Genomic DNA, 25,673 nt, shown 5'->3' on the forward strand with positions numbered 1-25,673 from the left:
CACATTGAAGATGCATATCCTCCAAGCCGGTTAGGGTATTTATGTGTTTCGCGTCAACAAAAAAGTTATAAGAAAACATGTTAATAGAAACTTTGCTTGCATTTTTTACCAAATGTCAATAATGAGAAATGAATGCAATGACGGCTAAGGGCGGATGGGTGTCCTGTCGGGATCCGTAACTCAGGCGGCAGAGCCATATTGCAAAAGTTACCGAGTTCATTTTCGATTGCGGGTGCGTAAAATGATTTACCTGCTGCTTCGGATTCGGTTGGGATACTCGCTCTTGGCTCCTGCCTGTCGAAACTTTTCTGGGCTTGCCGAAAGTTCAAGTTTTAATCTCATTATACGCTGACTTTTGTTTTTTGGACGTGGCCCCCCTCCGTCCTGCATAAAAGACCTTGTCTGTCTCAGGCTAGAGGTGTCGGTTGTAGGGGATTTTTCGCATTTCGCATTGCGCAGTTGTCGCAGTCGCAAAGTTGAGACCGTAAAGTTGAGTTGGCAGCCTGGACCGCAATCCAATTGCCAAACGGCCGGCTGTAGTGGGAGTCGGATGGACTTGGAGCTGCAGCTGGACGACGGAGCAGGGCGAGACGTAAATCTGTCTGCGGCGTTCATTAGCAGGAGCAGGAGAGCAAGCAAGCATTATGATGACGACATGGGACGGCCACACACTCAGGTGGTGCTGCTGACGATGATGATGAGATTATGCCAAGGATGCCCCAGTAGAAGAGGAAAGACAGCCGGCTCGGCATAACTTGGCTAACTTCCCACCACCTCGGCGTCCGTCACTTTCGTTTCCGACTCCATTATTTCCCGATTACGCAATCGAACCCAGCTCTCTTCCAGCCGCTAAGCCCTATCAGATTACACAACTTCTCGCCTCTATAGAGCTGCTTTTGATGCCTCCATGGGCATTGATTGATTTTCCCCAGACCGCTAGCCAGATTAGCATACGGTCGGAAAAGTGTCAAGCCCCGGACTGGGCTTTGTCACCCCGGCAAATCCCCGATTGACGCTCCAAGTGCCAAGGTTTGGATGTTTATTACTGAATAAACAGCGCAGATGATGTAAAGAGTTCATTATTGATCTGTCGGTCTGTCGGACGACTGTCTGAAGAGATTACTCATAAACACAGATCCCCCCTGCCGCTTTATGCACCGGAATTAAAAAACAGTTTCGATTCAAATGGGGCTAAACGCAACAAAAGCGGCTTTTGTCCGGCCAGTCGTCTAATAATCCATTAAATGGTCTGCTGTTGGAGATATTTTCGAACGTAAATATTTGGACTGTCGCCGCTTAGTTGCCGATGGCTGGGATTGTTCGAGGAAAAGTCGTAAAGCAGTTGACGACTCGCTTTGATGTGGCTAGTGATGGTGAGTGAGTCAGCCGAAAGAGAGCTCCCACTCGTCCATTCGGCACTTCCGCAAATCTACGGGAACTTCCCCAGACTCCCCAGTAATTCCTGCTATTTTCAACTCGCATTTACCTAAAAGAAATACTGTTAACCCCATCTCGAGCCCAGACGCCTTGACGCTGTGACCTGGGAGTCAGGCAACCGTCTGCTGGCTCCTGCTAAGGCTGCACTTCACATTGACTTATCAATAAAAGGCCGCAATTATTTATGAATTTCCGATTTTCATTCAACTGACACAGGGCAAAATCAGAGGCGAAGCAGAGACATCGTTCGCCTTAAAGATCAGAGAGCAGACTAAGTGGCACCTATTGGTCGAAGACGTTATAAGCCTTAAGATGCGTAACGCTTTTTCGAAAGCTTCATTCCTTCCAGAAATTTGTTGAAATATAATTGGCCGTTATTTGCCTTATTATTTTCTTTACTATCTAAAATTCTGAAGCGCCTTATACAGTAAAGCTGAAGTTTATTAATGTCTCTTACAATTTTAATTTTTATTGAATTTATAAAGAGACTGACTTCAATTTCTTCTGTAGATATAGAGAGACAATTAATAGTATAGGACAGGATATATGTATTCTCACATTACTGCCAGGTCGCAGCATGAGAGCAGGGGCAGACAGGTTGTTCTGATGCGACGGAGTGGCCCCCGGGCTGAATCGGTACAGGGAGCAGGGGCATCTTCTTTGTGCTCTCCACGACTTGTGCGGCGTTCCAGTAATCATGATCAATAAATTCAGAGCTCCGCTCAGCATCGTGATCGCTTTGACCATCGCTTCTCAATGCTATGGGAAGATTTGTGCCTCTTTTCGCGCTTACTTTTTTGGCAGTCTCTCGTGCAACATTAGAGCTTCATACTGGCTTGAAGAGTCGCTGAATGAGCTTCGAAAAAGTTCATTATCATTTTGCGGGTAGAAGTTCATTGCCAGTTCGTGTTTGGCAATGCTTACTCTGCTGGCTATCAGATTCAATTTCAATAAAAATCTCTCAAAATGGGTCGTCAGTGGCACACTGTGTCTAGGAAGATGTCCCGATCAGCTGTGACGAGGGAACCGTTATTATGAACAGGAAATCGTAGACGTATAAGATGGATCCTCCACATTCTGGCGGCACCTCTGCAATGCCCATTCACCTTCGCCAAAGAGTCTCAGAAGGGCTAGGGGAAAGAGGCTGCTACTCGCCCCAAGTGGCAGGTAAGGTTAAGCTATAAAGAATTCATTGTCTGCGGTTCAAAGATCGCAAATTGAAAAATGTATCCAGCCAGAGTGCGCCGAGATGGGAGGGAGGGACGCATGGTGGACGGGGAACCGAGTGGAATATTAATAAATTAAAGGCCGCAGATAAGTCCGAAAGGACAACACAAATAACCCGCGAAGGAGAGGCTGCGGGACGTTTGCAAACGCACGATGCATGTTGCACTTGATGAGATCTTTATTCTGCGGCCAGCTCTGAGGCTCCCAGGTACCGAAGCTTCTTCGCTGCCTGTCTCCACTTGCCCGGTCCCAGAGTCGTGGCCTCGAACCGGTCGCAGAGTGTGGGCAGAGATGGGAATGTGTTCTGGGGTCGCCAGTTGATTGCCTGGGTGCCCCATTGGAACATGTGTGTCTGCCTAGGTAGCGATTAGATGGGCGCGCTTCGGAGCATCGTCCGAGAAGGTGATGCATGGCCGGGGCTCTTGGCCAAACTCGTAATGAACTCTCTTGGATAAATCTCAGCTAGACACGTTCTCCTCACACAATATTCTGATCTGACCATTCCCCGAGTTAGACTTCGAAAGTCCGCAAGTCAAAAACTTTCATTGAATCCCAGAAACGCACAGAAAACAATAAAAATTACATTTTTGGCATGGATGCCAAGAGTCTAGACAACAAGTCCAGACAATACCAACTACCAGCTGGATAACAAATCCGGCAAAGGACAGTTCCGCACAGCAAAGGTAAGCGCAACGCACCTTGAGACATGGGCATGCAAAGAGCTTGAAAGTCGCAGCATTCCAGGGACCGAATCGAACGAATCCGCAGCCTTAAGATGGCCCTTCGGGGCGTGCCAGTCGAAATGAAATCGTGTCGCAATAATTTATAAAGGCGGATTGAAATGGAAACTGAATCTGAAAGGTTTTGTTGGTTGGACCCTCTCCTCCTCGCTTTAAATCGGTTTCTGATGTAGAGGTTTTTCTTGGCTTGTCGACAAGTTCAAGTTTATGTTAACAGCTATTAAATGGCAGCGTATATGTTCTACACAGTTTCGACCGAATGCGCTGTTGTGTGTGGCCTCGACCCATCCTGCAGAATCCGGCCAGTCGGGGGTCCCCTCCGAAGAACGACATCCGAAAATAAACAAACCGACAAATGATAATGAGACATTTCATATTACACCAGACAACGGACAACTGGCGGATGTGTTTTCCCCATTCAATGGGCAATGAAGTGTCTCTGAAGGCTTTAAATATAAAACCAGAGCAGCGACGCGCTCAGAGAGAGAGAGAGAGAGAGGAGACGGGTCGGAATTGGAGGTGGAAGTAGAAGTTACGAATATAAATTTCTTTATTTTTACAGCCGTTGTCGGAGAACGCCGTGATTTTGTGTTTTTTATTAACTCTTTATGGATTCGCAAGTGAGCCTTGCCCGAAGAGGGCTGCAGATAGAGATGGAGACGGAGACGGCGGCGATTAAAGCGTTTTTACGACTTAATGAGCCACTCGCCGCGTCGTTTACTTCGGTGGAGTGGCGCAGCATGTGGGTGCCAGATTGCCCACGAGCTCCGGCTCAGCTCCTTTGACTCGAATCTGGATGACAATAAAACGATAATAGCGATGATATGACGCGGCCCGCTCATCGAGGTGACAAAATCGCTGTACGGACAACCCAAGAGCAGCTCAAATTGGTCTTCAAGAACTCCCCTTCTGGCTATCTAGAGAAGCAGTAGATTAGCATGTACATTAACGAATGAAAACTGAAGAGGTCCTTAAAGGCAAAGTTTTCTAAATTTACCTTTGCAGTCTCTTTTGAAGGAGCAAGAGGGAGTAAAACGTCCTTAATTTTGTTTTGGAGTGATGGGCCAGGTATTACTTATGTAATACTACTTCGTATTCTGAGCAGTAGGTCCCAGGAGATTATTTTCGTATAGTACCTATACCTTATTTTCATATGACTGCAAACATAGATCGTCAACATTTCTATTCTTCGTGAAGGCCTTATTGATTGTTTAAAGGATAAAGACGTTTTTGCTTAGGTGGGGAATGCACTTAAAAGGATCCCTTAACAGGGACCACCCGGCACCTATGTATACGATCCGATCCCCCAAGACCTTTCCCAGTCCCGCAATGCCGGCTTGTTTCGTAGTTGGTTCCGCTTGGTGCAAGTTTAGTTGCTTCAATCAAATCAACGAAATTTCGCAAACTCAATTTAAATCAAATGCTCTTGCGACGCAGACAGGCACACGCAGACACATGTGCACGTCGAATGGAAAGATGCCGGGCTGGCTCTTTTCAGATGCTTTTCGGCTGTTGTTCGCCGCAGCAGTTTTCACTGTCTTTGAAGACTTTGATTGTCAATTTGCGATTGTCTCGAAATTGAAGCCAGCCAGCCAGCCAACAGCCAGGAGGCGTTGGAAGCGGGGTTGGGGATGAGGATGAGGTAGCTGCAGCAGCATTCGACAATTTCCCATCGCTGCTCGCTCTTCCTTCCCATCCGTCCTCCGTTGAGCGTTCTGTCTTGTTCCCTTGTCTATTTTTAAGTCGTTTTTATTCTGCCATTGAACGACTGTTGTGTGGTTTGGTAATTGCAGCAAAGGGCGGCCTGGGCCAGGAATGCCAACTTTAAAATTGGTAACGCACCAGGGGACTCTCTGCCACTTTCAGGACCAAATGCGGAAACAAATTTCCGAGAGTTACGACTTCAGAGAGAAAAGAGAAACCTAAAAACGGGCTGCACTAGAGCTCAAGCTCAGGCTGATTGACAGGCTGGAGGAGGGAGTGTGGCCTGTCGATTGGCACTTGCATTAACTTTGATTTCGCTGTATTCCTAGATTGGGGAGATGCCATTGGAAAATCGTATCCTGCGGCCACGATTTCTCTGCGCTTACTCGCTCAGCCAATTAATAGTGGCCATTGACAGGATGATTTGCTTAAATTGTGGTTGGGCATTAATTTAAAGCCAGTGTGGGGGAAATTGCTTGGGAAAGTCATGCCAAAGATAAGTGGAGGTGCTAAGTGGGTGGATGCCTCGGCCTTCTCAGCCTCCCCGCCCTTTTTCCGGACACAGGCCGAACCAGTCAGGCGGTACTGGGAACCCATAACACATCCGCTTGCAATAAAATTGATGGCCCAAAACCGATCTGAAAAGCATCCCAAATACACAATTTTCATCTGGGAAAACAAGCAGGAAAAGTACTAAGACAAAGTACAAGTTTTTGAGGGGCAGAAGGCCATAAAAGCAGGGGCAAACTTCTCAAAACGAACCGCATTTAATCACACATTTTCCAATGAAACTGCAGCAAATTGTTTATTTAATTTTTAATGTGTGCTCCAGAGACCGGAGTGGGCTGCTGCACCGACGACTGAAGACTGGGGAGGACTGTGGAGCATGGAGTGTGGGGCGGGGAGGAGGCTCTTGAATTGCTTTTTACGGCGCACACGTTTCGCGTTCGCGCATCGCATGGATGTGCGGTGCTGCGCTCACTTCGCTTTATGGCCATTAGCGTATGATTTGTCTTAACAATTAAGCGCGGGACTATTCCGTCAGTGGAGCAGATCAGAGCGGGCTCTTCGCTCTTTATATCTAGTATCTTGTAGATGCACAGACGTTCTCACCACATATGCACTGCCATGTGGCTTGTGGCTGGCACTTCAAAAGGAAAGGAACGAGGGACTGATCCATCTACGACTCCTCCCACAGAATATATGTTTTATTTTCACTTGGGCTCCGGTGTTTTATGGGTACTCCCAACTGATTGATGTGCCTATTATAGGAGTCTCCATTCTCCGGGCACTATTTTGAAGTTCATTGGATTAGATTCAAGTGGAGCAATCGCCAGGGTGTTGGATATTTAATTGAACAATCATTTAGAGTCAACTTTTGGCCAAACTTTTCAGATCTTAACGCGCTTGGCAGCCAAGGGGTGTCTGTGCCAGACCGCAAACAACTTTCCTCCCTACGGCAGCGTCATGTTTTATTAAAGCATTTAATATTTTTGGCAAATAAAGGGAACTCTGCAGTGTACTCCAATCCCCCCTCCGTCGTGGCCCAAACAAATTTCATTAACAAAAGCAGCACACAGACCGCCGTAGTTGCTGTGCCCTTTTTTCATTAAAACAAATTTCCATACAAAAACCCAAATGACATCAAAGATTCATTTTTATCATGCCGAGGCCGAGCCGAGGCTCGGCTGTGTCTGGCCACGACTATAGTCGACTATAGCTACGGCTGTACTACACCTATAGCTATGCCTGTGGTTCTGTCTGGGTCTGGGTCTAGGTCTGGTTCTCGATTCTGTTTGCCCAGCAGCCTGCAGACGAGACGAGCAGCTGTCCCATCTCGTCTATCATAATACTTAAATATTTATAAATTTAAATTCACGTGAAAACAAAAGCGTCTATCCGGGCAGGCGGCGGGGAAGCCTGGCGACTGGCGACTGCTGAAGTTCAGCAGAAATTGAGAAATGCCTAAAGGAAATGAAGTAATTTTGTAATTTGCACTCGAGCAAAGAGCGAATGAATTAATCTTTGGGTTGCCTGCGGGGTGGACTGAGGAGTGCCCACATGCGACACATGCCGCCGGCGGGACCCATGAGCAGCCCCATCTCCAGCCCCAATTCCAGCCCCATCATCGAGCCGGCTTTTGATTTACGTGAAAAATCGCTTATGTGGAAATGTTTTCGCATTAAAATCGCAAAGCGCTGGCAAAAAATACTGCGCGAATAACTGTCGCCGGTTGCGAACTCAGGGCTCCAGATTCTCCCTCGGCCTCCTGGACGCTGTTGCGGATTTGACTGCAAAATTTATTGAACGCATTTCACGACTCCCCGACCATCCAAGCACCCCCTCCCCCGGACGGATCCGGCAGGCTTTGTTCTACGCACTTGCACTGGCAAGAAGAAAAATTATACATTTCCTCGTTATTTTTATTGAAAATGAAAATTTATGGCGTCTTTAGGGCGCGACACATTTGCGCATGCATGTTAAATGGGGATTAGGCCCGGTGCTGAAAGCTGGGGGAAGAGTCTCCGGCTGAAAAAGTCACACTGTGGCACTGTGGCACTGTGGACGCCATAAAAATTAGCTGTCATATCCAGATTAACCTACAAGATTTTCTTAAATTTATGAAGTGCAAGCGAGGGATCGAAGATGGCATTTGATGCTGAGTTTCCGTTGGGATGCTTGACCCATCTTGCCCTCGGTGGAATGCACCTGACAGAGGCTGAGCGCTTTGGTTCCCATTCACATTCCCACTCATGATCTGGGGCTGAGTCATCAAGACAAGAGTCAACATGGGCCCGCATTCGCGGCCTCAGATCCAGGTCTGGGCCTTGTCAGGAAATTAATTGCTAATTCTGTGGCAAATAAAAATAAAAATTTTGCGGATGAATCGATCGAGTCGGCGTCATAAACCAGGCTTAAAAGATCGTAAACAAAACCCCTAACAAACCGCTGTATTTTACGGTTTTGATATTAAAAATTAAAATCAAAGAAATACGAAGCCATACATATATGAGACACATATATGCAAAAATAATCCACATAAAAACAATCTCAGCGAGGGGCTGGAAAGTGTGTCTCGAGTATTCTCGGAATTTCTCGCGAGAATCCGCTGGGACAGGAGGAGCGTGACAGTTTGCCGCGCTCCAAAATTAATTGGCATTTAAAGGCGTTCTTCGGATTGCTGGCGAGCTGAGCTATGACTCGGTCCACTCTGGGTAACGAGGGTTCGACGTCGGCTGTTTGTGAGGCTTAAATGGAGAATTATGAAGTGCTTATATGGTTAGATAGGGAGCGAACCAGGTAAAACACATGTGAGGGCCTGTAATAATCAATATCTTCCGTTCTACAGATCACTTTCCTACCTCACGCCGGCATATATCTATATCTGTTCCGAGTTTACTCACTTTATGGGCGCGGTGAATTATGTCGGCTTGCCATGCAAAATCTTAAGAAGGATCATTAATAAATGTTTCGCTTGTCTCTCTGCTGGAGAGACTACTTTGTACGGCGTCCATTTGCTTTAGCCCTACTCAACCTCCACCTTCTCCTCTGTCTAAAACTCCCGCTTCCACTCTAGCTCCTTTCCAATCCGAGTCCCAATCTCCTCCCGCCTAGCTGTCAGAGCGAGAGGCAGATGCGAGGCCAGAGACAGAGGGCTTAGCGGATCCGTTCGTTGTTCTTGTGCCTGCCGGGGCCTCTGTCAGTCAGCTGGGTGAGCTCCAGTGACGGGACCCACCGAATACCAACCTAACAGAGTCTAAAGTCTGCACCGCACCGCGCAAATAACATGCAAAATCCACTTCTACGCTTTTGGTAATCCGCATTTTAATGACTTATTTTCTCGGCTTGCCTTTTGGCAACAAGATTCCACACATGAGCTCGGGCCGGCTCCTCAGACGAGGCTGGAGCCGGCTCTGGCAGTGGATTTGGGGTGGCATCCTCTTATAAGTAGACAACACCTACAGGGGCGGCCCAGACGAAGCCTGCTGGCAGAGGAGGGCCCACCCCATAAAATTGTCATTTATTATTTTTTTGAATTATATTCCCTTCGAACGGAGTTTGCCGCAATTCGTATTTCGCTTAAAATTCATTTTACGACTCCGAAGGGTCCCTGCCAAGTCTCGCTTAAAGCAGCATACATCCAGTCTCTTCCTGCCACACTTTCATTATTCATTGGGCTGACTCTAATGCAGTTTGCCGTAGAAGTAAAATCGGGAGCTGGCGAATGTGAAATAAATTAAAGCTCTCACACTGTCCGCATGATAGGGTGGCTATTAAAATACTTTACAATATTAACCCCTTCGGACATTAGCTTGAGTTAATTTATGGGCCCGCGCCATTGGGTTTCTATCAATGCGCCGCGCGGAAAGTATGCAAGTGCAACAGTATCTGTCTGCCTGCGTCTTGGCCGGAGTTAATGCAGCCGGGCTGTGTTTGCCTGTTTGCTGATTAATTGCAAATTGCAGGGGTGTCTGCCAGGCAAACCACATTAAAAGGCACACAAAGGTCACGGAGGGAGCCACGTCCATCGATCGCGCACAGTCCCCCTCCACATGCGTATTTCTAGTTTATTATTTTCATTTCTGCTCTGCAGTTCGTCCCCCGCCATTTATGCAAAGTGGCACACCAGGAGCTGCACTCCACGCGCCACCCATCACCTTTAACCTTCCACCATCCACCACGCGGTGACCCAAGCCCTTCGAGTGCCAATCCAAAGCCCTGCAGCCCAGGTTGCACCTTTGATGTGCGCTCCACATCGACGACGACAACATCGAGGGCGCTGGAACGATGTTGCGATGGCAGGAGGGGAGCCCAGCACTTTCATCATTTTGGCTTTTGCCATTTGCGCTCCGGCGCCACTTTTGACCACTTGAGGGTAGCGAAGGGGTTGCCACTTGGCCAGCTCCCGTTTGCCATGCAGTTGCCCTTTGCCGTGGCCCCTTTTCCCAGTCCCAGTCCCAGTCCCAGTCCCAAACAGTGCTGCAGGTCACTCTGTCAGCTCTGTTCTGGTGGCTTTGCTAGCCGTTTCTGCCAAGTGTTTTGTTTTGGCTGCTATCCGTCCATCAGTGCCCCCCGCCCACCTATATGTGTGCAATCCCCTTCCATTGGTGCGACCAGAGCCCCCTTTCCATCTCCATATGCAACCCCTCAGACACAGTCATTTGTTTCTGCTGCCGTTCTCGTTTCGTCTTATAACAGTGGTGCCTTTAAAATTCGATAAAGAGGAGCTGGCCTATGCCTGGCTTTGAGGGAACCGGAAATTAGGATTCAAGCGAAATGGGGCGAGGACGACACGGGTTCAAAAGGCGGAACGTATATATTTTGGTGAATGAATAATCAAGCCCGCGGTCTGACGTATTGGGATACAAGCTAAACTTTATAAGATACTAAACCCATTTAAGAGATGCATTTGGTATCTTATAGGTTCTGAAGATATTCCAGAAACTACTATCGAATAGTGAGTTGTTTCTGCTTCTATTAAATATTCTCTATGATACAATCGTATACCAATTCCAAGCAATTTAAGTTCTAGTTTTTTTTTACGAGTTTGTGAAGCTAAAGCCATAACTATTATATATTTTTGGTATTTGCCTGATTGATTTGAATGTTCACGCCGTTCTCAAATATTTGCGTGGTCGGAAACGTTCGATAACCCCCGATTTGCTACTAAAACCAAATTCAGGGGACTATTTCCTCCACTTGTGGCAATCTAAGCGTCATCGGCTGCTAGGCAGGGGCCAAAAAAGAGGCAGGCGAAAGCATTCATTAATAAATTATCGGACCAGGCCAAACCACAAACTAAAAGCGAGTGCAGAGCACACACGCTCAACGAGGGAGAGCGATAGTGGGTGGAGACTATGTTTACAAACCACTGCTGCCACCATCAGGAGCAGGGAGCGGCGTCTGTGTCCTGGCATGTGAAAGGATGCGAAAGGACGAGGACGATATCATTACGTAAACGTAAAACTTCCGCCTTAGAAATTCAATTAAACTAATAAATTTTCCATTATCCTTATCGATGGCAACGAAGCGAACGGAGAAAAGGGGCTGCAATTGATTGCGTGTGCCCCCTCTAGGGGGAGGGGCTGTGGTGAACGGTGAGGTCCTGGGGCCTGGATGAGACAGAGAATTTAAATTCGTCTAAGGCAAACATTAACACACAAACAAGGGAGCAAAGAGAGGCGGGAGTCTGGCAGGAGCATGGGGCGGAGACAAGCACACATGTAAAAATAACAGCAACAAGGACAACAAAAGCAACAATTTGCATAAATTAAAACTTGAAATCAATTGACGGAGGTCGGGAGGTACCAAGACAGTGGACTGAAAGTCGACTAATTGAATAAAAATATATGCAAGCTGATAAAGGAGTAAATTAATTTAGCATTGAAAGTACGGAGCACTGACTAAGTAAGCAATGTTCCCACTGTATATTTGAAACATCAATAAAATACTTTGAAAGAACTTTTCACTGACAATCACTAGAAGAAAGATTATTTAATATTTAATTACTCTATTTTATATTTATCTGTACGCTCTTGCAAAGGGTATCTTATTTCTTAGTCAGGAGTTTAAAGGGCAAAGAAACTGTACAAAGAATACTTTTCCACCTAACAACATCAACAGACGAGTTGATCCAGCTATGCTTGTCATTTAGACTTTGAAACATTTAAAAATTAATACAAATATACGCTAAATGTAATGTCTTCCCTGAAAAATAATAAATCTAAAGATGCACTAATACTCCCATGATTTAAATTCTGAATGATTGCCCATATTATAGATTTTAAATAAGTTTTGAAATAAAAAATAAGCTACTTAATATTTAGAATGCTTGCAAACCCTTTGAAAATATCTTTAATGGCAACCTAAGGACCAAAGATCCTTTCACCCCTTCGCACAGAACTCCAATTTGGTCTGTCAATTGAAAAATGCCAAAGTATACGGCAGGACGAGGAAGTAGAGGAGCCAACACCCTGAACAGGCGACGTCGGGTAGGCGTGGCTGGGCAGCCAGAAACATCCCTGGGAATATTAAAGCACATTTGCATGGCCACCTTAAATGAAGGAAGGGAAAGCGCTGTCCATTTAAATTTTGAGCATATTAAAGGACACAGCATTTGCATGAGCAGCTTGGATAGGAGCGGCTGGGACGGGAGCTCGGCCTGTGTGGTGGCCACTCCAAGTAAATGCGACGGCGACATGCCTCGGCTCCGGCTTTTTGCATGTGCAACACCGCAGAGGCGGCAGCAGCAACAGCCGCAGCAGCTGATTTCTTTGTCTGGACACACGCAGGGCAAAGGAAGTGGGACTCTGGGTGGCTCCTTCCGCTGCGACGGCAGGACAAACACGTAAATTAATCTGACAAGTGATACTTCTGGCCTCAGGCCTCGTGCCATGCTCCCTGCCCCGTTGCTCGTGCTCCTTGCTCCCTACACCCTGTTCCAAGCTCCCAGAGCCCGTCAAAATGTCGCTACCCCGGACAGCAGCCATGTGGCAAGCATGAAAGTCCTTTGGTCGTCACATGCACACACTTTCGCAGGACAATGGCTGTCTGCCGACTGCTCCCGAGCTGACTTTTTGCTCGCCTGCCAGATGATGAGACGCTGACGGCGGGCAGACACGGCGGAGCACCCAAGTAGAGTGGTACCCCAAGGACTCTGAGCCGGCTGCCTGCGGTGGGCCCTGGCTGCTCACTTTTATTTACATGTATTCCAGTTATTTTGTATGTAATTTATTTTGCAGCGACCCAAGTCCTCCGAGTGCGTTTCCTTTACCCTCCCCACGGCTTGGTTTTTGTTTATTGGTTTTTCCACTCGGGGCCTTAAGCGTCTCCACTTCCCTCCGCCTCCTTTGCGGGAATGTGTGTGTGTTGTCTGCGAGGCGCTTGACGTTGTCGGCTCTGGCGGTCAAGTTTGAGTCTCGGTTTTAATGGCCGGAGATGTCGGGCCGCACAGTGAGATGCAGTGACCACAGCCGTGCTTCAGGCAGGCGACAGCTGCGGCGCAAGGGAATTCGTTGGCCCCTTAAGACTTCAGAAAGCGACTATTTACAGAGACACGAATCCCCGTTACCGATAAACTAATATTTTTAGCTAATTTATAGGGAATAACCGTTACCAATTCCAATGTAGATGTTGCAGAACTTAAACATACACAGAAACTGTTGTCTAATAACATCCGTGTTTGTTATAAAATTTTACTAATTTTAGCTAATTTATTATGTTTCGAAATCAAAGTCTTTTGTATGATGTATGTACTTTACTTTATTTTAAGTAACGCAATTCCTTAATTAAAATTTCTGAATAAACCCCTTCGTTGCCTGCTTCGTCTGCCAATAATATATGCTTTTGGGCGATTTTTTTTTAATATTCCGTCGAATATGAAATGACAACAGTGAAAATAAAGGGAGAAAGGGAAACGGGAGAAGGCAGAATGCTGCCCGGCACACTTCTCCGCTCGTTAATCAATTAAGGCATTTGTGAATTTGCATAAACATTTTCGCCGGCGCTTCTGCCATCATTTTTGCACTTGCCAGCCTCGGTTTGTTTACATGGAAGCGTTCCGCCCCCTACCCCATCCGTTTGTTTTCTTCGTAAATTTGCAAATGCGGCGAAGAAAAATTGATTAAAACATCACGTAATCGCATTCGCAATGCCGGCGTCGTCATCGACTTCGGACTGGGACTTGGAACTTGGGCCACGAGCGGCGCCAACGTCAACTTGACATGGCATCCACAGGCGAGATATCTCCGGAGTGCGGACCCCGTCGGAGCACCGCACGTACGCATGTGGTCGCGTATGAATATGAATTCAAATCGATTCAATTGATTCGAATTCTGCGAACGCAGTGAGTCATCTGGCAGGCTATTCGAATCGGGGCAATTATCCATTACTTATAGCCAAGTCTATTACGAGCCGCAGATTTTAATGACAAATTGCACATCGATGAGGTGGATGTGGACCAAGTGACTCACTGTGAGGCACCGAACCTGACATCTTATCAACGCTGCCATAAATAAGCCAAAGGGACATCCAACGAATGCCATCTGGCAGTTGGGGATTCCGTGTCCCGACAGAGACACCGTAATTCTTTGTTGCAGTCTTCATAAATTTCGTTTTTACACGCGGCACACTGTGTGCCCTTGGTTTTGGGCCATTCCAGCCGCGACCCCAGCCCCCCGTCTTCTTAATAACATGTTTGTGTGCTGGATTAAATATAAATTATATTTTTGCGCTGTCCGTGCGAGCGAATCTTCCCCGGAGAGAACAGAAGGAACGAGTTCGCCTTGCGAAATTAATACAGTTTTATTCCAATGAATTTTTGGGCGCGATCCCGCTGGAGAAGGAGCTGCTTCATGGGAGAAGAAATGAAGCTCGCCAGCCTCCCACGCGGGTCTCGATAGATTTCCATAACCAGAGGGCATGTGGATCTGGGCCAGAGTGCTTAATGGACAGTAAGTAAAGAGGGACAGCTCGAATCAAGTCAAATCATATTTTTCCCGAGCGGTACTTGAGCATTTTAATTAGTCGTCTGTCTCCTCGAGGGGCAGAGTAATTGGCTCGATTGGGGAACTTTTGATTGGATCTGATTGCCGGGCAACTGCTCTAGTAAATAAGCCCATCCAGAGCAGAGTTCTGTGTGTCGTTTGGATCAATCAATCATGACATTTGGGTTAGCGTGAGCTCTGGCCCAGAAATATGCCACACATAAATCAACCGAGGAGCGGCAAAAAGGTTGTCCATAAAATATATGGCAAGGCCCGAATTAATTTGCAATGAAAATGTGCGAAAAGATGCAAAGTGCTGGGATTTGGTGTAAAAAATTGACCAAAGCATAAGTTTAACTGGGCGGCTACGAAATATGTATTCAAATAAATAAAAAGAGCAAATGCACGAAAATAAAATCCAGGACGAGGGCCGTGCATGTGTGCGACTCCTCCATGTGATACAAATGTGAGGTTGTTTGTCCTGCCCGGCCTCAGACGATGACAGGAAACTGTATGAAATTGCTTTGCTAGCAGGCAGGCAAAGGGCGGGGAGCGACGGCTGGGCTGAACTTGAAAGCTAGCAGCCGATCAATATTTCATGCAAAGTTTGAAAAAATCTCTCTCGAGCATGTTTATGAAAATGCAACCGGAAATCGAATGCCTGTCAGGGCAAATATTGCTTTAAGCTGAGCTGGGAGTCCCGAGATAAAGGAGGAAGCCGGCAAAAGTGGTGTCTAGTAGCTTACTCGCTCCTCCGTGAATTATGCAAATAAGTCAACACTAGGCGAGAGGATGTGAGTGTGTCTGCTGCAAAAGTTTCCCCAACGGACCTCAAATGAATCATATGCCAAAAGGCATTTGAAGGCCTCAAGCTTTGTAATGGGCCCTTTGGGTCCTCCTCCTGACAGTCGCCCTGCTGCTGATGCGTAACATGGCGTATGCGTAACGTGGCATTAGACTCCCGTAAATGCATATTGGGACGGAGAAAGTTTTGTGCTCTGGTCTGAGTCCTGTCAATTTCAGTTGCCATCTTCGACTCCGTCTTGCCGGATGATTTTGCGAGATTTTCCCAAGTATGGCATTTGTCTTGCCTGCACTTTGATGTGATTAAAGAACCAAGTGCTGTGTTGTCCCGTAACAGCGCTTAAAAGTCCTCTTTTGGGGACTTCATGTGGAGAGTCACCTGCACGGCTACGGACTGGGATAGAAACTTGTTTGAATCCTGGGAAGACTTAATCTATGCGTGGCTCTAACTAATCCCAGGCCACAGGCCGACTTACAGGGTTTAATTAACGACGAAGGCGTGCTGCGAAGGGGCGGACTAAACTTAACCGGAACACAACTTGAGCGCATAAATTACAGCCCGAGCTTGGACTTAGGAATGCTAATGACGCCCTCCGGCTGTCCCTTCTCCATGCGTTTCCCGGACCGGCTAATAATGCCCTGCATATAATCAAGCCCATGCATGACTATTCCCGGCTCCGGCTCCGTCTCCTTGGGAGGCTCACGGTGCTAATCCAACAACTTGACTGCCATTACCCCCGGATCCGGCTGGGTGGCCGTAGCCGGAGTCAGCGTAGGAGGAAAAAAACGTTCATTTGCTCAATCGTGCACTCGAAAATGTCAATTTACATTTGCGGACTGGCTGCTGGCAGCGGATTCTCCCAGTGGGCGAATCGGAATCTGAGTCCAACCAGCTTAAGTTGACTTTAACGCCCCAATGCATCCAACTAGAAGAGCCATCTGAAGGCGGGCTGAAAAGCGAAGGCAACGAGGCAGTTCACATAGGAGAGAGTTTGTATGCGTGTGTGTGTGAGCAACGGGAAAAAGGAAAACTTTTTATTAAAGTCAGCAGAAATGACTGGAGCCCGCTTCAGCTTCGGATTTCCATGCTCACCGAAACTAGCCCCAGTCCTCCTCCGAATACAGAATACGGAATACGGAATACCTCCATGCCCCGTGTGGGCGTGGCGCCGGCTCTGTCTGTTGCTTTGGTCAAGTTAATTTGTATGTGTGGCCGTAAACTTTGGCCAGCTTAGACTTTCCAGCACGCCTCGCTGGTCAGTGGGCGTCCTGGTCCCAGATGGATGGATGGGTGCACCCAAAAAAATAAAGAGTATATTTTAAGAAACAACTTGTTTTAATGTAAGAAGTTAAACATATAGTTTCAGACAAAGGCAACTCAATTACATAAAAAAAATTTATAAATATTTAGACATAATTGAAACTATTCCAAGTTGGAATTCTGTTATGTGGGGGGATATTTATATAATCCGGGATAACGGATCTATATGCTATCCAGAATATGAACCTTATAAATATAAATATAATAAAATGGAAAAAAGTTGTCAAGGAACGATGGAAGAAAGCCACCACCTTCATCTACTTTCTACTCAACCCAATGCCTGACGATAAGTTGATCTCTAAATCAAGTAAAATTCAACATAATTTTAAATTCTGTTTTTTCAATTTTTAAAGGGATTCGATTCGCTGAAATGTACAAGCTTTTTCTGAGTGTGGAGGGATGCTGCCGCAGCGGACAGCTGAATGGTTGGGTACCGGAGCGGGATTTCCCCTGATATCTCAAATGTCCAGTTCTGGACTCCGTTCACAATGTGTGAATTTTGTTGGCTTATTGCTTTTCTATGCCGCATAATTGCTGGCTTCTTTCACACATTCACACACATCATTGGACCGACCGGTCCGGTCTGAGCCTTACTGGCCAGGATGAGGGTGGGGGCGGCAGAATGGGATGTGTTTGCGACGTTTTGTCCTTGAGCAGGGGGCATAAATCATTGGGGACTGCGGCCCAGCTCGAAATTTATGCTCGGTTGCATTTTTGATCCTCTGTGGTGGTCAGGAGGAACTCGGTCCCTCCGGCTCTGACTCTTTAAATGTTTGTGGCCCAGTGTGCGGGAGAGATAAGAGCAGGAGCAAGCAAATATAAGGAAGCGCTTCCGGCAGAGCGTTTTTCAATTCAAGGCTGTCGGATGCTCAGCCCGCTATCTCTATTTTGGCAACCCCTCCCCTACCCACTCCGTCCATCCGTAGTTGGGGCCATAGTTACCCAAAGTGTTTTTTAAATAGTTTCGCACTTCGTTTGGGGCTGGGCCTAGCAACTCGACGCGCCACCAAGGCTACCGGTGCTTGTTATGCAAACACACTGGAAGAGTCGCCCAGCAACGCCGAGTGGTGTCGCTTTCTCGATGGCTCCACGCAGCTACGAGCCACTCCGAGAAGATAGTTCTCCTTGTCTGTTCCCGCGATTGTCGCACACCTCATTACCCCGATCACTGTACCAAGGATGCCCTGCTTCTCCGCCTCCAATGTGCGGTTCGTCAGCGCCGAGTCGCAAATGCAGCAGAAGTGCCAGGAGCTAAGGGCTCGGGCTCGGGCACAGACTGCTGCCTACCGCCCACCGGCCGGAGGCTTCCGGCCCTTCACCTCCACTTCCACCCCAATGGGGATGGGCTACGTCTCCTTCAGGACACCGGCCTGCGACCAGTCGGCGGCCTACGACCAGAAACAGCTCAAACGCAACGAGCGGGAGCGAAAGCGCAACCAGGGAACCAAGCATGCGGTGCTCCGCGCCGGTGAGCTGCGGCGCCTGAAGGAGCAGGGCAAGATAGCGACCGTGAGCGAGAAGCTGCAGGAAATCGAGCGGCAAGAGGAAGAGCACCGCAAGCAGTTACAGATGGTGGAGGAGACGCGGAGGCACTTTAGGGCCATTGACGAGTCGAGAGGAAACGGCGAGGAAGTTGGGGAGGGCAAGACCAGCTTGCTCAAGGAGATTCTGGAGGAGAAGGACTCGGTTTTGAGCCGCGCCTTCTTGGCTCGCCAGGAGCAGGAGGAGGAGGTAAAGCAGATCAATCGCATGATTCTCGATGCCAAGTGCAAGGCGGTGCGGGAGGCGCAGATCCAGGAGAAGCACCTCCTGTCCAAGGCTCTGCGCGAGGACGATGAACGGCTGGCGCGCATGGTAAACGAGCGGGCGCAGAAAGCTCTGTCCGCCGAGGACGAGCGCGAGCGCCAAGAGGTCGAGAAGCGGAACCGGTACGCCCAGGAGATACGACAGCAGCTGAGCGAGCGGGAAAACCTGCGCTACCTGGAGGCTAAGCGGGTGGCCGACGAGGCCAAGGACATTCGCCAGGCTACTGAGCTGCTGCGCGAGCAGGAGGAGCAGCAGCGCTCCTTCGCACAAATGCGCAAGCAGCGCTTCCGCGAGGAGCTGCAGCGCATCAGGGACATGTCCAACGTATTCAAGACCATGCTGAGCGAGCAGGAGCGGCTGGCTGACCTGCGGGTGATGGCCTACATGCGCGAGAAGCAGGAGAAGGAGCGCCAGTTAAAGGAGCTGCAGCGTCTGGCCAAGAAGGAATTTGAGCGCCGTCAGCAACGCATCTTTACGGTGGCCGCAGAGGCCATTGAGACCCGCCAGACTAACGAGGAGCTCAAGTATCTGAAGGAACGTGACCGCGTCGAGCGCGAGTACCGCCAGCGGGAAAAGGAGGCGGTCATCGCGCGGCAGGAGACAGAGCGGGACCTTCTCGAGTCGCGTGCCCAGCAGGCCAAGGAGATGAAGCACCGCCTGGCCCTGGAGATCGCCCACGCCGGCGAGGAGTTCGCCAAGGTCATGGACCGCATGCGAGAGGAGGAGGACAAGCAGAAGGCGCTGGATCGGCAACGCGACGCCCAGCGACAGCTGTACCGCAAGGACTTGAGGCAGCAGATGACCGACAAGCAGGCGGAGCGCCGCCGCTTGGCCGACCAGGAGGCCGGGCGTGTCCAGAAGTGGCTCGACCAGGAGAAGCAGCGCGATGCGAACATCCAACAGGTGATCAGCGCCAAGATCGCTGCCATGCGGGAGAACTGCCTGCCCGAGAAGTACCTGCGGGAGGTGGAGAAGCAGCTGAAGAGCATACAGGGCACCCGCAACCGAATTCGCTAGACTAATCACCTTGTGGTTGCATAGGTCCAGGCTGCTGAGAATGATGGTAATTGGGTCCCATCTTGCCCCCGAAAGTATGTCTGCTAAGCTGAAAAGATAGTTAACTAAGCAACGTAAGTTGGGAAAAATAATCAATATAGGGACCAACAAACTGTTCCAATTCGTGCTTTGCTGGATTTTTTCTTTAGATTTATGCTTTGTTTCAAATATATTTACGGCCTACCGAGTAATATTTGTCGAGAAAATGATGTGTCTTAGCCATTGGGTTTACTATTACAATGTTAAGCTTCCCCCCCTTACTTTTGAGTGCACTGTATCCGATATAAGCATAGACTAAAGTTAATATTCAATAAATATCCTTTGAATGGATTTCTAGACTTCTTCATTGACCACTATCTTTATTTTTTACGGCTTTCGGTTGTCGTCCCTCAAGGTTCGGAGCTGATCCACCGCCATTCCCTCGGCAGCCTAAAAGTATGCCATAAAATTGCCAACTAAAAGTAACTGGCAAGCGAAATCAAAGAACCTCCATGATGACGATGCGACATTGTTGCGCGTGTGGCTGAAATGCCCGCCCACGCGTCACGCTAATTTCCAACTATGTGGGCGTTTAGGCCACCTATCCCGCCTTTAGTTCTTTCCCCGCTTATCCCGTTTCGCCAGCGGGTGGCAGCCGCCCAAAGGCAACGCATACCGCAAACAATTACTTGGGGGATGGAAGACTGGAGACGGGGAACGGGAAAACTACGGCCTCAGTGCCATGGAAAAGGTGGTAGCCAACTTTTGGCTACAATAAAATTTTATTATGCCGCACACACGCGCGCTGCACACACACACACAGGCAAACAATGGAGCTGACGAAGATGAAGCTGAAGATGCCACCGACAACGACAACGGCAACGACGAACTCTTGTGCATGGTTCAATTATCGTATTTCATGATTCGTTAAATTTTCGCATACGCCAAAAAAATACGAAAGACAAGCCCCACACCTCCTACCTCCCACCGCCTGCCGCCACCCACCAGGTTGCGGGCAAAGAAAAGCCAAGGCAAGGAACAGGTTTTCCCCTGGCAACCATTGTGATGTCTACCTTTACTGGGACCCGTGTTTCGGAGATGGACGGACTCGGGTTGGGGATGGCCTAGCATGCACAGAACAAAAATCTAGCTAAAACAGATTTCTGGTATTTTTGAAAAGTAAATAAGACGTTACTTTAGGCATTCCAATTTAAATATTAGGATCATAATATAGATGACCAATTTATTTGAATACAATTTAATTTTAAAGGTGTTTCGATTAAAGTTGTTAGAGGTTTTTTTAAATCATTAAATATATACGTGTTTATTACGCAAATAAAAAGGAAACCATTTTGTATGTAATCCCCTATTATATTTTTATTGAGCAATATATACATAGTTGTGCAGAAATCATATATAGTAATGCCATGAATGTTTACAAACTTGAACAAATTTACTGAAATATTAATTTTTAATCTCTATTAATCACATTTTGCTTAATAAATTAATTCACGAAATATTATCTTAGCAACGTTTTTCGCTCCGTGTGCGCCTGGGATTGCCTGCCACTCGCATATGGCTGTAATAATTCCAATGACAATAAACGTTGTCGTATTTACAAGTACCGGCACACACACTGCGACGTGAATTGATGAGAAAAGTTTTTGAGGAAATGTCAATAGCGGAGCGGAGACAAACTATGCTCCGATGTGCTAGGGAGTCTGCGCGCACAGTGGAGCGAACCAACCTAAGCGCAGAGCCGGAACGATCCAGCATTTCTGACTGCTCTGCAACACCAGTGGGCCCACTGTGTCTGCTGCGGCATCTTTGGCATTTATAAATATCGTGCTGGAGAAAAGGTAAGACGGCAAAAATATCGATATTGTAATTGGAGGAAAGTAAGACGCAGCTGCCTCAGCATGCACTGCATTCCCCCGCCTTTCTGTGCCCCGTGCCGCCCTATTCCACTCCGTACCCCCCTCAAGATGTATCTGCAAGATTGCACACAATTGTTTTGTATTAGCAAAGTGATTTCTTGCCTCGTTCTGGCTTCCTTGTGCGCTACCTCCGATATGTGTGCTTAAAAATAAATTGCGCGGCTTTAGTTTTGCGTTTACTTCAATGGCTTTCTTTTGTAGTTGCGGTAGGGTTTATCTGCCGCAGAGGCACTCCGCCTTCTCGGGTTCCCTTTGTTGTGCTGGAAGGTATGTTATGTGGTTCAAAGAGGGGCCAGGCAGGGCAGATGCGCAGAGTGCCTTCGGTATCTGTATCCGCCAAGAATCCCTCGCATATCTAGGTGACTGGGTAATGGGCCTCAATTGCGCCTCGAATTTAAGACATCAATCGTGCCCCTATTCGCATACCAATGCGCTGTGTGGGCGGCAGAATCGAAATTGAAAATCAATATAAATGAGGAAGCCGCTTGATTGGACCGCCGCGCGTCGGGGAGGTGTCGCCGCAAAATGGATTTGTGGAGGTCACTGGCAGGAAGCCGCGCATTGAGCGGCAGATTGAGCGCAAAAATGCTGCACTATAAATAGACGAAATTCGGTTTAATTGAACAAGGTCGATCAATAAGGCTGTAGCTACAGATGGAGGCATGATTGATGGCCTGCCAACTGTCTCTCTGCCATCCGAGGAACCCTTTTTACGTTCTAATCCCGCCGATAAGGGGCAGCACGCCCTGCCAACTCACCTGCCTAAATAGGCGCCAAGTAGTAATTCCCAGGGAGATGAAGACCAAGAAGCCGACACCCGACGAACCATGCGAATCTTGGGCGTGACCGCGCGAGGGAACAATTTCTGCGATTAGGAAATACATTGCTCCGATTAGATACGGGACACGCTTGAGACCTGTACAATTAGTCGGCCCCAAGTCTTTTTACTTCGCATTCTGCTAGCCGGAATGTGTTCGAGTGGAATTATGGCCACAATTACATATTTATTTATCTATCTATCAGATAGGCAGTGTTATCTGGCCTTTGTTTACGGACAATCCACGCCAGAAGTCGCCACCAGACCCTGCCTCGATAATGGGGCTTCCTGGAATTGTGGGCGTGATCCGACTGGAATGTCGGGAACCGAAACTTAAAAAATTCCAACTCGTAAATCACTTGGGCAATAAATATTTAATCAGCCTGCAGAGCAAACACTTAGATTAAGCCAAACATAATTAACATAAAGCAAGTAATAATAATAAACTCGACTCAATTGATTTGTTCATAAATCTCGCGCCTCGCTCTCATCCTCGCATGCGAGCGCTAGCCGGGACCGTAAGCTCCCCCTCATTATTTATATGGCATTATCGGCCAGAAAGCTGTGCAGTCGAGCAGCCGGCGTCGCTGCCAAGAGATTGTCGCAGCTGATTGGGAGCGCTGCGAGCTCCACGTTGGCGGGCTGCCCACTTCAAAAGCGGCAGCGGCGGCGACGTGACTGCGGCATTGTTTACAAACAAACTGCAGTTGGAGTCGGAGCCTGCGCCAGGCGGGATGGCGGGTGGTGGGGTGTGGAGTACCAGTAGCCAGCGGAAAGACACAGTGGCTCAATCCGTCTCTGAAATTGCCTCCGAAAAGCGAACTCCCAACTTGGGCTGGTCCCACTGTGCGTTGCACAATTGATCGCCGCACGCCGCTCGCCTCGGATTTCGTAAATCGCTGGCGGTGGAGGTGGAGGAGGAGCAGGGGTGGACAGTGGCATATCAGGTAGAGAGTGCGCCGCGCGCTTATCACATATTTCTGTTTGCGTCGATTTCTAAATGGAAAAATAGTCGAAATAGCAGCCGCCGTCCGATAAGTCCCTGATTAGTCCCTCCTGCCCGCGCCTTTCAGCTTTGTGGCTCCACAGCTGTCTTAGACGACATGGGCCAGGTCTTTGGGAGGCGGAGAGGGGCGTGTTGCAGGCTCCTTGTAGAAGTCGTCGTCATCGTCCTCATTGTGGGAGTCATGGGAATCTTCAGAGTCGTGGGAGTCCTCGGAGACCCGCGAATCCTCCTCCTCAGAATCGTGTATGTCATCCAGCGGGGTGGTGGTGGTCATCGAGGCCGAGGCGGTGGTTGCCAGGAAGTGCACCTTGGCGGAGCCTGCGGAGTTGTTGTTCTCTGCCATTAGCTGGTGATGGTGGTGCATGTGTTGGCAGGCTGTGTAGCCTAGCGGGGGCGGGCATCTGGAGGAGCCTCGAGGTCGGTGGCGCAGCAGATCTCCCACATAGACTGCGGTAAGGGTGGCGTAGGTGGCGCCCAGGATGGCCCCAGCCAGGACGTCGGACCAGTGGTGCCAGTAGTCGGCAACGCGACTTAGCGACACACATAGGGCGGCCATCAGGAGCAGGAATTGCAGGACGTGCCGCAGCACCCGCACGCCGCCTCGCCCCCGCCACACGCCGTGGACGTAGAGAGCCAGGAGCAGCATCGAGTAGAAGCTCAGACTGCTGTGAGCGCTCGGGAAGCTCACGTGCAGCTCCCGGATCTGGCGCGCCGAGAGGTTGCGGTTGGTGCAGAGGAAGTGCTCCATGTAGAGGCCAGCGTTCTGGGGATCTGAGCAGCTGGTGCCATCGCTCAGGCTGGGCAAGCAGCCGTGGTAGAAGTGCGGCCTTAGGCGCCCCACCGCGTCCTTGGCCAGCTCCGTGGTCAGGTAGGTGGCAATGAAGCCGAAGCTGAAGGTGGCCTCTGCGCGCCACAGGTTGCGCAGGTAGAGCCTGGTGCGGAAGCGCTTGCAGATGCGCATCACCTCCACCACGGCCACAAAGAGCATCGGCAGCAGCAGCATCATCAGCAGCAGCATCGGCACCGTTATAGTGCAGTCCTTGTAGGGGTAGCGCAGACTCAGGTCCGCGCAGAAGAAGCCGCGCTTGAAGGTGTGCATTGTGGCTGTCCGCCTCCCGGCTTGCGATTCTGTTTGGGTTTCTATGTTTTTGTTATGACTGGACCTATTCCCACTCAAGTGGCGTTCTTATCGCGTGGGCCCAAGCCGATCGCTTGACACTTGGCACTAGCCGTTCCGACAGTACATTTGTCTCTGGTTCTGCGCGGATTAATCAAACTTCACGCCCAATCTCTGGGGCCATGTGCTCACTCACTGTATGCTGTGTGCTGTTTGCTATTTATTTTCGGCTGTCACACGAATTGCGCACTTTCGAAAAGACCGCGCACGACTTCCCAGGCCGGGTTCAAAGGCGATTTTCTTCGCGGGAAATTAGCGAATTGCGGGCAGCAGCCGTCACTCAGGGGGCCGTCAGTCTGCGCCGCCTTGCAGCCCATGAACCAATGGCAGCGGACTCAGCGAACCACGAACGAACCGCCTCGACCGCGCTCTGATCGGTGTCTATAAAGCGCTCTGGGTCGCGCTGACGTTTTCTTTGGGATCGGCGATGAATGTGACTAGCTCGCTGTGACTGCGACCGAGACTGGGACTGCGACTGAGAGCAACTGCGAGTGCGACGATCGCTGCCGAGCTGCCGGTAGCGACTGCCCGTCGACTTCGAGGCAGGCGCTTGCCTCTGGCCCGGTGGAGTGTCTACGGTCTCCAGCCTACGGTCTTCGGCCCGGAGAACCCACCGCGTCGAAGGTTCCCAGCGCTGTGTACATTTCGCATTGATATTGGATTTCAATGGTACTTGTACTCCTTATCACGACCGCTCTTCTCTCAGTTGGCCCGTACACTTGAAAACAAATTTCGTACATTGTCGACAGCAAAAAAAAACTATATTTAAATAAATTAAATTAAATATTCTAGCTTTATTTCAAAATTTCTTTGTATGTATATTTAAGAAGTTTTTTTTCTTCTATTTGGGCTTATAAGAACATTTTTTCGTATTTATATTTTAATGAAACTGAAAGGGTATGCAGTCGTCGACTTCGGTAATAAAGATTCCTTACTTGATTTTTATTCTAATTTTTTTTTTTTTTTGTGTCTTAAATTATTTTTTTCTTTTCTAGTATAGCAGTGATGGCTCGATACAACAAGCTTATAAAACCAAAAGTGGTAAAATAAAGCTAACTTCGGCGCGCCAGAAACCGTTCTAAAAGTTTATTTAGATAACTAAAAAACTGAGGACGAAACGAACGCTAAATCGACTCAGCTGTGGACGCTGATCAAGAATATCTATACTTTATAGGGT

The 25,673-nt window shown here is 48.6% G+C and overlaps 4 protein-coding genes and 4 long non-coding RNA genes across 14 annotated transcripts in view; 4 read left to right on the forward strand and 4 right to left on the reverse strand.

Moving 5' to 3' along the window:
• Ten-m (teneurin transmembrane protein Ten-m) overlaps positions 1-25,673 on the reverse strand; it is a 347,516-nt gene that overhangs the window by 154,780 nt on the left and 167,063 nt on the right. The gene's annotated exons all lie outside the window — the stretch shown is intronic.
• Positions 1-25,673, forward strand: part of LOC108084792 (putative phosphatidate phosphatase) — a 62,579-nt gene that overhangs the window by 24,080 nt on the left and 12,826 nt on the right. The window lies entirely within an intron of this gene.
• Positions 3,202-4,074, forward strand: LOC138928534 (uncharacterized). Its single transcript, XR_011444951.1, has 3 exons — positions 3,202-3,347; positions 3,654-3,910; positions 3,967-4,074. It is a non-coding gene; the product is annotated as an uncharacterized lncRNA (long non-coding RNA).
• Positions 13,791-15,708, forward strand: LOC138928539 (uncharacterized). Of its 2 annotated transcripts, none has more exons than XR_011444961.1 (2): positions 13,791-13,953; positions 14,011-15,708. It is a non-coding gene; the product is annotated as an uncharacterized lncRNA (long non-coding RNA). The 2 variants fall into 2 exon arrangements; XR_011444960.1 differs by having other exon boundaries at positions 14,028-15,708.
• LOC138928540 (uncharacterized) lies at positions 15,659-16,627 on the reverse strand. Its single transcript, XR_011444962.1, has 3 exons — positions 16,491-16,627; positions 15,874-16,428; positions 15,659-15,791 (listed from the first exon to the last, which is right to left on the reverse strand). It is a non-coding gene; the product is annotated as an uncharacterized lncRNA (long non-coding RNA).
• LOC108084790 (cilia- and flagella-associated protein 45) lies at positions 17,898-19,541 on the forward strand. Its single transcript, XM_017181134.1, has one exon. The coding sequence runs from the start codon at positions 17,898-17,900 to the stop codon at positions 19,539-19,541; it is 1,644 nt and encodes a 547-aa protein (XP_017036623.1).
• LOC138928319 (uncharacterized) lies at positions 20,910-22,281 on the reverse strand. Its single transcript, XR_011444830.1, has 2 exons — positions 22,149-22,281; positions 20,910-22,089 (listed from the first exon to the last, which is right to left on the reverse strand). It is a non-coding gene; the product is annotated as an uncharacterized lncRNA (long non-coding RNA).
• Positions 22,669-25,073, reverse strand: laza (lazaro). Its single transcript, XM_017181140.3, has one exon. The coding sequence runs from the start codon at positions 24,416-24,418 to the stop codon at positions 23,408-23,410; it is 1,011 nt and encodes a 336-aa protein (XP_017036629.1). The 5' UTR covers positions 24,419-25,073; the 3' UTR covers positions 22,669-23,407.

The sequence above is a fragment of the Drosophila kikkawai genome, chromosome 3L (assembly GCF_030179895.1).
Source record: "Drosophila kikkawai strain 14028-0561.14 chromosome 3L, DkikHiC1v2, whole genome shotgun sequence".
Lineage (NCBI taxonomy): Eukaryota > Metazoa > Arthropoda > Insecta > Diptera > Drosophilidae > Drosophila > Drosophila kikkawai.

Excerpts from the sequence above, each read along its gene's own strand:
- laza (XM_017181140.3), bottom strand. The coding sequence starts at position 24,418 with ATGCACACCTTCAAGCGCGGCTTCTTCTGCGCGGACCTGAGTCTGCGC.
- LOC108084790 (XM_017181134.1), top strand. The coding sequence starts at position 17,898 with ATGCCCTGCTTCTCCGCCTCCAATGTGCGGTTCGTCAGCGCCGAGTCG.